This window comes from Hydra vulgaris, chromosome 09 (genome assembly GCF_038396675.1).
Source record: "Hydra vulgaris chromosome 09, alternate assembly HydraT2T_AEP".
Classification (NCBI taxonomy): domain Eukaryota; kingdom Metazoa; phylum Cnidaria; class Hydrozoa; order Anthoathecata; family Hydridae; genus Hydra; species Hydra vulgaris.
The window spans coordinates 1,072,677-1,083,259 of NC_088928.1; the positions used below are offsets into that span (position 1 = coordinate 1,072,677).

The 10,583-nt window shown below is 27.9% G+C and overlaps 1 protein-coding gene across 1 annotated transcript; it reads right to left on the bottom strand.

Annotated features, from left to right (window-relative positions):
- Positions 1–5,688: 5,688 nt before the first annotated feature.
- Positions 5,689–10,261, bottom strand: LOC124810994 (trypsin). Its single transcript, XM_065804444.1, has 6 exons — positions 9,342–10,261; positions 9,085–9,192; positions 8,936–8,962; positions 8,380–8,578; positions 7,324–7,535; positions 5,689–6,054 (listed from the first exon to the last, which is right to left on the bottom strand). The coding sequence occupies exons 1-6, from the start codon at positions 9,397–9,399 to the stop codon at positions 5,717–5,719; spliced, it is 942 nt and encodes a 313-aa protein (XP_065660516.1). The 5' UTR covers positions 9,400–10,261; the 3' UTR covers positions 5,689–5,716.
- Between the last annotated feature and the right edge of the window lie 322 nt (positions 10,262–10,583).

Below are 10,583 nucleotides of genomic sequence, written 5' to 3' on the forward strand. Positions count from 1 at the left end.
GCGTTCTGTTTTTATCCAATGCGTAAAAGTTAACGTTTCATCTGGCTCAAAGTTTTTTTTTTTTTTTTTTTTTGGTTCAAAGTCTTCCTTTTTTGATTTGTGTTTTTGTTGGTCTTATCTATTCAAAAGAAGTTTTACAATATAAAAATGAATAAAGTACATAAAATATATATAGTAAAAACTACAAATATTATTAACATTACAATAAGAACGCGGACACCCGCAGAATATCATAATATCTCGTCATCGAGAACGGCCTAAGCAGGTTTTAAATAAAATATATATCTTTAATAATTTACATATAAATATTCACAAAAAAATACAAATATGATTATTTACACATTTGTATATACAAACATACATGTATACAAATACATATATATATATGTATATATATATATATATATATATATATAATATATATATATATATATATATATATATATATATATTTATATATATATATATACATATATATATATACATATATATATATATATATATATATATATATATATATATATATATATATATATATATATACATATATATACATATATATATTTATATATACATATACATAAGTTAAGATAAAAGATGTATATATAAGATATATATGTAAATTACGGTAAAGGATTTCTTAAGAGTATAAATAAAAAACAAAACAAACATAAAAATATACAAGATTGTTTTTAATTAGAAATATAATTTTTTTCAATTTTCTTTTAAATAAGAAAAAGATTCATTCTTCAGAAAAATCAAAACGTTTTAATGCTACATTGTTCCATAAAAATGCTCCTTTAAATGAAATACCAATAACAAAAAATAACAAAATTTGTTTTAAAAACTGGTTGAAGAATAAATTTTTTGTTACGCAAATTGTATTTATTTTTAACTTTTATGTAATATAAATTGTTAAGAGAAATTTGGGGTGTGTGAGTTTTACATTTAAACATAAAACAAAACACATTAAAAATATTAAGTCGATATATGTTAAGAATATTCATTTCATTTAAAAGAGGTTAAGCATGATAAAAACGATGTTTAAAATTAATAAGTCCTGCAACATGTTTCTGTTGGCGATAAAGTGGTTCTAATTTAGTTTTGCAAACACTACCCCATGCCAAAGTAGCACAATTTAGATGGCTATGAATAAAAGAGCGGTGCAGCTGAATTAAAATATGTTTATTTAGTGTGCTTCTAGTTCTGAATAATGTTCCTATATGTTTGGAAAATTTAAAGGATAAGTTTTCAATGAGTGTTTTCCATGTCAGATTTTCATCAATAAAATCCCCTAAAAAATTTGTTGCGGTTAGTCTATTAATTTGCATGCCATCTATAAAAAAAGCATCTATAAACTGCTCTTCAAAATAAGTCTTTAAAAAATCAGTTTCTGGACATTAATCATAACATTTAAACATACATTCTCTAGATTCAATATTACACACCGCTTTTTCGACCAATCATTAATAGTCCACCGTAACTGTGCAAATTATAAAATAAAAATTATGAAGTTTACCAGCAAAGAAAAAACTTAAATTCTTTTAAGATACTTACTATGTTAGTGGCATTGTCATAACCTTGGTCGCAACAAGTTTAGCTTGTCAAACTTATTTATTTCCATCAGGTTTAACATCAACTTTGCTTTATATCAGCCCTTTCAACCTTTTAGAGGTCTTCTTGTGTAAAGAACCTTTCTTCATTAGTAGACTGCTGATTATTGCTAAAAATTAATATTTTTTTGCTAGGGTAACTAACAGTTAAATACATTTTGATACTTTGAAATTAACTAATAGTAATTTTTCTGTATAGGAATATTTTTAGCACCAATACAGACAGATAAATTTTTTTTTACCTGGACAAGTTCTGCTAATTGCCTCATGCTCATAAAATTTCAAAAAAAAACTTTTAACACTTTCTGGCACCTTTTTTGAAGCGTTTCTCTGTGGTAGTGCCAAGATTCTACATTTTTCGTTTGACTTTGTTGCTGCTTAACCATTCTTTCTGATACTCTAAATTCACCAACTATTCTTGACCAACTGTTTGGTAAAAGAGTGAAAATTGTGTGTTGACGTTTTTCCCTTTAATCCTAATATTGAATTTGAAGATACGACAAAATTTTCACTCTGCAATGCAATACAATTTAATACAATTCTCACAATGCTCACTGGTTCTACTAAGTGTCAGAACCTTATTTAGTGATAAACCACTCACAGAAGCAATTTTTTCAGCAACAGTTCATTGCACTTTTTAAATTTTTCCCTATAAATAACCAACATGATCTCTGTCACTAATACTATTCGTTCCTAAAAAAAAAATTCCTGAAATTCTAATTTCAGAAGTTTTAAAGGGATTTTATCGCCTTCATGAAAGCGATGGAAAAAAGAATACTTTGTTTTATCTAAATTAATTGATAATTTATTTGCATTAAGCCATTCTGTGAGTTTTATGAGTTCCATGTTAACTGAACTAAACAACATTTTAATATCGTGACAAGCGTGAAACAAATTTGAATCATCCGCAAACAAAACAGCGACTAGTAACTTACAAGATTTGCTTAAATCATTACTATAAATTAAAAATAAGAGTGGTCCTAAAATTGACCCTTGCGGAACACCACATTTTATATTCATATTATCAGTTTTTCCGCAGCTAAATGAAATGTATTGTTTCCTAATTGACAAATAGCTTTGAAACCATTTAAAATTTGAGTGCTTAATCCCGTAATTTTCTAGTTTATTTAATAGAATGTAATGATCAAATGAATGTCAAACGCTTTGCTAAGATCAATAAATACACCTAGCGTATATTTATTTTTATCAAATGCCTGAAAAATATTTTAAACGAGATGAATAATTGCTTGATCTGTGGAGTGATTTTTTTTAAATCCAAATTGTTGGTTATAAAGAATATTGTTATTTTCTAGAAAAGTAAATATTCTATGATACATAATGCATTCTAATAGTTTTGAAAGGCATGGTAGTATTGAGATTGGTCTGTAATTGAAAATGCTGGTATCATTTCCAGATTTAAAGACTGGTACCACCCTTGGCAGTTTCAGTTTATCAGGAAAGATTCCTTGTTCAAGAGACAAAGTAAAAATATCCATGAGCGGAGATTATAAATAGGAAATTGATTTTATTATTACATTACTGCAAACATCGTCAACGCCTAGACCTTTGTTTGGTTTTAAATTCCCTTTAATCCTAATTAATTTAAATTTCCTTTAATCCTAATATTAAATTTGAAAATACGACAAAATTCTCACTCTGCAACACAATACAATTTAATACGATTCACACAATACTCACTGGTTCTACTAAGTGTCAGAACCTTATTTAGTGATAAACCGCTGACAGAAGCAATTTTTTCAGCAACAGTTCATTGCACTTTTTAAATTTTTCCCTATAAATAACCAACATGATCTCTGTCACTAATACGTTTCGTTCAAAAAAAAAAAATTCCTAAAATTCTAATTTCAGAAAAGGCTAGTGTTTAAAGTGCCAGTTGAACATATTATATCATCTATCTCACCAATATTGTTAACACTTTTACTTGATTCATATGCAGAATTTGTAGTTTATAATCTTTGCGGCAACTTGGACACAATATTTGAGCTGGGAAAATGGCTATTTTTTTGTCAATTTTTACAGGCAATATGCATTCTCTAGATTATATCTTCACAAACTATTAAGTGAGCAACGATTAGCCGTTCTTAAAGATTTGGAAAAGTGGCGCTGTTAATGCGTGTATTCAACCAACAACAACGACTTGAGGTGGAATCAAATTTAATTTAATTTTTAATTAAATTACAAGTTCGTAATGAAACCTAACTCTGCTTCTCATTTAAAAGTTCTGATTGAAAGTTAATTAAACCTTTATTTCGGTAGTTCATTTTTAAAATGACATGGGCTTCCATTAAATTTTGTAATAAAACATTTAAACTTTAACTTGTTATAGTTTCGAACAGACATGTCAGGATGTAAACAGACATGTCAGAATGTAAACAGACATGCCAGGATGTAAACAGACATGTCAGGATGTAAACAGACATGTCAGAATGTAAACAGACATGCCAGGATGTAAACAGACATGTCAGGATGTAAACAGACATGTCAGGATGTAAACAGACATGTCAGGATGTAAACAAACATGTCAGGATGTAAACAAATAAATCTTGTTCTCATTTAATTGTGGATTAATAAAAACAAAGACGAAACTTTTGAATTTAGTTTAGAGAGACTTTTCCATAGAATAAAAATATACTTATTAAAATTAGCTCTACACGGAAATAGTTAATTTACTGACCACAACATCCTTTGCAGAATACCAATGACCTTGAAAACCTAACTTTACTCATTTAGATCAATTTGTTTTTGTTTTCTTTTGTTTTTTCATATACAAGTCACGCCAAAATGTTTTTTGCAGTTTATAGAAGTGTAGAATAATTTCTTTCCAATTATCCAATAAAAAAGAAATTTAAAAAAATGCTCAAATGAAGTTTTTATCATTTTAGGGTGTTTCATTTTCGGCGTCATATTTATTTTATATTAACTCGACATACTTTTAAATGAGCTGAATTTTGCTCCATATCATTTTGTTAGTATTTAGAACCTTCAGAAAATCAAAAATACCGAAAATGTTTTTCTTCTGAAGATACGGCTCAATAAAATAACGATAAAAATACCTGGTGACTAATTTTTGCCTAAAGTCGGCAAAAATTAGTCACCAGGTATTTTTACCAGGTATGCCAAATATTTGATCTAAACATAGATCAAATATTTGGCATAAATCAAAACTTTAAATAAATCTTTTGTAATATTTAACTTCGACCTAATCAAAAACCAAGTTTTTGAGATATTTTAATGTATCATTGCAAAAATGTAAAAGCCTATTAATGCGTTTAATAGCTAGTGGGTCAAAGCAAAGTTTGGATGTGCCTTACAAAATGTCCTACATAATTTAAAATTTACATAAAACATAAAACATAAACCCGAAACATTTAACATTGTAATCTAAAATTTTTGCAATCTTTATAAATCAAATTTATATATAAATCAAATATAAATATAAATCAAATTTAATAAAATGCTGAGAAAATTTTATCAAAACCTATAAAAGTCAAATAAAGCTGACTTCTGAAATTGGACCATTTGGCATGGAATGGCTATATATATTATAGTTTAGTTTTAACAAAATTAATTTTGTATTTCATTGTTTAGTTTAGATTTTTATATTTGTAAATAGCAGGGACTTTTAAAAAGTATCTATTTTATATTTTTATTTAATTTTGGTTAAAATTCACTATAATGTATTGTTTACTTGAAAATATCTTGCCAAACATTGCAGATGAAATTAAACTTTAATGTTATAGTTAAATTTTAATATTTTTTAGTTGCAATTTATTTTAAATTGCAACTATAAAATAGTATCTCACGAGCACGTTTTGTAATTTAAATATTCATTCCCACTCGGCCAAATATAAAAACAAAAAAACTTGCTATACCATTAAAATTTGTTTTTATAAACACCACAACATGCACAACAGTCAAATAAATGGTATTGTAGTGTATTTTGCAGGTTCCTTGTTAAGTGCTTTAATGCTGCTTTTTTTAATTTCAATTTATAAGTTTGTTATTATAACTCAACTGAAAAAAATAACTAGATCTTTAAAAAAAAACTGCAATATTTTACTTTTGTAATTTTTTTTTTTTAATTATTGTAACAATGCATTATCTATCCACGACCTAAAATGAACAACATTTGCGAAAACAGTGTAAGTTTTGTCTGATCGGCAATCTCCAGATCCATGACTAACAGCTCCATACACTTGCCATTTTCCGCCAATGTTGCAAACTAAAGGACCACCGCTATCACCATGGCAACCAGAAATTTGAGTTGCTCCACCGTCACCAGCGCAAAGCATTCCTTTCGTTATAGAAACTGGTATTGTTCTTCTGTTCAAATTTTCACACGTTTGATGATCAACAACATTCATTTTTGCTTGCTGGAGAATGTTAGTCATACTTCCAGGATGACTTGTTTTACCCCATCCTAAAACATATTTTTGTAGTTAAAGTTTGAGTTGATATACTTTTAGTTACCTTTTCACTCCCTGCGGCTCGGTCTTATAGTTTGTAAGTAAAGTACTAAAGACCAAAGCAACAACAAAACAAGGCCTCATTTGTAAAATTGTGACAAATTGTGCTTTTATTTTTAGGCCTTTAAATTGATCATGATATTTAAAGTGCAGTCGTTTAACTGATTTCTAATGGAAGTGAAAGGGAAACAATATTATCTTTGTCTCTAGAACATTTCTTAATGCTATATAAACGAGACTTATATTTGTATTAATTAACTGATTTACTTATAATATTTTATAACTGACGACTTGTTTATTTCAGTATAAAATAACTGTCGACTAGAATATGTATACTTAGTTTTATCCGTTCAGTTGCAAACAAAATTATTAAATTTATCAATTAAAAAAACGACGTAAAATTGGCAAGAGTGTACCCAATTTACAAAAACAATGATCAATAAGAAATCTCTAATTATCAACCTGCATCAGTACTTTCTGTATTTTCAAAAATATTCGAATGTCTAATTTATAGTAGAATCTATAACCATTTTAATAAAAGTAATATACTTTAAACAAAACAGTTTGCTTTTCAAAAAGACATTCAACTGAACACGCATTAATTAAAAAATTAAATCAAGTTACTAGTTTTACTCTAAGATTAGCTATCGACCTATCAAAAGCGTTTGATACGGTTGTTTCAAACGCTTTTGATAGGTCGATAGCTCATTAACCTCATTTTCTTATAATACGAATAGCAAATATATGTAAATATGTTTATTAAAAAAAAAAGAATTTTCAAAAAGCTATTATAGATCAATCAAATATTGGTATATCAGATTCCGAGAAACAGAAAAATCGCTTCAAGAACAAAAACCTAAGTGGTCGAACACCGCTGATTAACACTAAAAAAGAAAAAGCCTAAATGCAAAAGTTTTTAAACCACAAAATAAAGAGTTTTCTATTAAAAGCCTCAAAATAGTTCAGTTCTAGTCACACTGGAGGTAGTTAAAGGAGTTAAAGAATTTCTATTTTATGGAATAAACTAAAAAAAATATCCAAACGGATAACCTGTGAATCAAACTTAAAACGTATTGCGTGTGTACGTACTTGCACATTTTGCTTATATACTTTAAACTTCATATAAATATTTTTCTTATATACCTTAGGCTAAGCAATATTTGTAAAGTTTAATAAAAACTATAATGCATAAAATAAAACGTGACAAAAGTTAAATGGTATACCTGTTATAAAACATGTGGACCCCGGTGCTGCTTCTATAGTTGGTAGACATGCAGTGCTGACGTAACTACTTAGTCTACAAGGTCGTGATAATTTAATAAGTGCTATGTCATTGTCAAGTGTTTGTGGATTATAACCTCTATGTTTTATGATTTTTAATGCTGGAATATCTTCTTCCGATCCTTCATCAACACTCAAAGTGTGTTCTCCGGTCCTTAAATTCAATAGCCATAAAAAATTTTTGTTTTTTAAATTGAAATTAAAATATCAAACATAAAACTTTAAATATTACAGTTTATTACCTATATCCAAATGTTATTAAAAACCTACAACATAATCTTAACGCAATCTTTGAATTAAAGCAAAATGGGCTCATTCAAAATAAAATACCGTAAAAGCGCTGAAGTAAGTTTTGCATGCTTTAATTATGCCGTAATCAAAATCCTTTCCTGACTCTGATTAGATCTTGATTCTTTTTTTTTACCTGTATTTTACAAACCTCTGAATTTGAAAAAAAGCTTGTCACTAATTTCCCATTAATGATTTAAATTATTTTTTTTTTTTTTTTACGAAACCATACTCTAAGGCTAAGCAAAAGGTGTATTCTGTTATAGATGTGTTTTTAACTTACTGTAACTTACTGTTACTAATCGAGACTTTTTATGAAATATTAACTATCACCCTGGGTTATACACTTTTTTTATTATTATCCCATCAATATCGTTTCTTATTGCGTTTCATATTACCGCTCTTTGTTTCACCCAAAATTCATTATCTTCATAAACAACACATGTGTTAATAGGTCAAAAACTATTTATCAAAATATTTATCAAAACAAAATTATTTATTCAGACGAAAGGAAAAGTGGTGGAGGAGTAAGTAACAGCCTCCATTGTTCTCTTATAATTGAGTTAACATCCAACGAGAAACTGTATCAGTTAAATGACCACAATAAATAAACTCATCAACAGTAGTAACACAACGGTTGCTGTTTTTTTATTAACAAACTTAAAAAGAGAGATGTTGCAAGTAAGAGCATTAAACAGAACTATTGTTACCTTGTATATATTTTTGACGCGTCAAATTCTTTTCCGTGTATACAATGAGCAGCAGTAAGAACCCATTCTCTGTGAATGAGTGTACCTCCACAAAATGCTTTTCCATCTTGCCAAAGCAATACTTGCCAAGGCCACGATCCTTTTGTTGGAGTTATTCCTGCAATTACACGACTACTTTGAATTGATGGATTTCCGCAACCTAGGAAAAAGTCTTGAACTAAACTTGATGCACCAAATTAATTTTGAAGCAATTTGATGAATGGTTATTAAACAATTTTAAGTTAACTATAAATTTTAACGCTATAATATATAACATAATATAACACGCGATGGCGTTAAATCAATAATCTTTTGAAAACTATATTTTTTTTACATACAGAACTGTCAGTTTGTTTTTAATTTATGCATAATAACAACTAAAAAAAAAAACCATAGCAAAAAAATAACAGTTATTTTCTCAACTGTAGCCGTCTTTGATATTTTTTTAATTGTTATACAAATAAATTCGCTTGATACTGTTAAACTATTGGTAGTTCATGAAAACAAAATGTCTTACCAGCTGGAAGAACACCAGGTATTGAACCTAAATTATAAATAAGAAAAATTTTAGTTTCTGAAGATTTTTATTCTTTTTTATGCTTTTTTCACATTCGACAATTTTAAATCATATTTCAAGAAGAAAGTTTAAAGGGTAAACTTGTTTACAGTGGTTGCATGTTTTTTCACAATATTGACTCATAAAAGCAATCAATGAGGGCCGTGTGCACAATACTTGATTTGCTTGACACCATTGTTGTGAATAGTCTGAGCAAGCTAAATAAAAATCCATTAACAGTTTGATTTAGTTTTTTACAGCTTTTACAGTATTTAACTGTTTGTTTCTAATAATACACGTGACGTCACCTTAACGGAATGCTTAAGTAAAATACTCAATACCTAAAAGATACGAAATACTAAAGTACCTGAAGCCTTTGTCATTGTTGCGACCAGTATTGATAATAAAAACAACGTCTTCATCATTTTGCGTTGTTGTTTAGAGATTTTCTATTGTGAACTTGTTTAGAGGTTTTCGAAGTATTGCGTTATTATTTAGCGATTTTCAATCTATTATATAGCTAGAACTTGTTTGTTCACTCTCACAAACTGTGATTTGTTCGCCTACTCTCCCAAACATTGATTTGTTTGTACATATTGCGCATCTGTTTTGTTTGTGTGTTTTCATTTACTTACCCGTTTCATATATTGTTTTAAAATATAACTATAATATATTAGTTCCAAGTAAACACCAACTCACCTGTCTCCAAAAAACTCAGCTGTTATTTTTGTAAAATCGGACACGTTTTGTATGAAGATGTTTCTAAAAAATATTAGGTTTCTGAGAATTAAAATTCTCAGAATTGTTTAAGTTAAGTTTCCAAGAATGTTGCGCTAACGCTCAGCACAAAATTTGACTTGATAGCTCTTGAGAAAACTATTATATTTTTTAAACAATATTATGATGAAATGTATTGTTAGAGGTGTGCTAGTGGTTTAATGTGGTGGGATTCAAATTGAAAACAAAATTGGTTCACTGTTATTTAAACAGAACCTCTTGGTTGAGCCGTTACTTTTATTGTAGGATCTTAAAATGTTTGTCTTTCACTTTCTATGACTAATTACAGATAAGTGGAATGGGGTTGTAAATAGTAAACTTTTTAAAATTTTATTTTAGAAAGTTGGTATAGAGTAAAACCGGGTAAAAACCGCACACCATACCATTCCGCACACTGATCGAAATCATCAAATAAAAACAAAACGGATATGGCTACAAAAAAAAATAAAAATAGATTCAAATACAAAACTATCTCTACTATTCGAATTGACAAAATTATATGGCAAATTAACTCCATTTTTTCTTTTTTTATACAACTTCAACGGGGAATCAATATTTTATATATATATATATATTTTTTTATCGTTGCGAACAAAATAGCGCTTGAATCGAAACTGATATAAAAATAGTTTTAACAACATCATGTTGGAAACTTAGTTTTAATTTTGATAGTATAGTTTTTATGCAGCAAGTACTAAAAGTTAAATAAAAAAATCGAAAAAGTAAAAAAAAACTCTTTTTTTTTGATAAAACCGCACACTCGATTAATTACTTAGTTTAGTTTTTCGCAAGTGACTAAGCGTCTATCTTTATTTAATTAACTTAGTATTAA

Excerpts from the sequence above, each read along its gene's own strand:
- LOC124810994 (XM_065804444.1), bottom strand. The coding sequence starts at position 9,399 with ATGATGAAGACGTTGTTTTTATTATCAATACTGGTCGCAACAATGACA. Across the intron at positions 8,963-9,084 it reads TGAAAAAACATGCAACCACT|GTTCAATACCTGGTGTTCTT; the intron begins GTAAACAAGTTT and ends TTTATAATTTAG. Across the intron at positions 6,055-7,323 it reads GTCCACATGTTTTATAACAG|GATGGGGTAAAACAAGTCAT; the intron begins GTATACCATTTA and ends AATATGTTTTAG.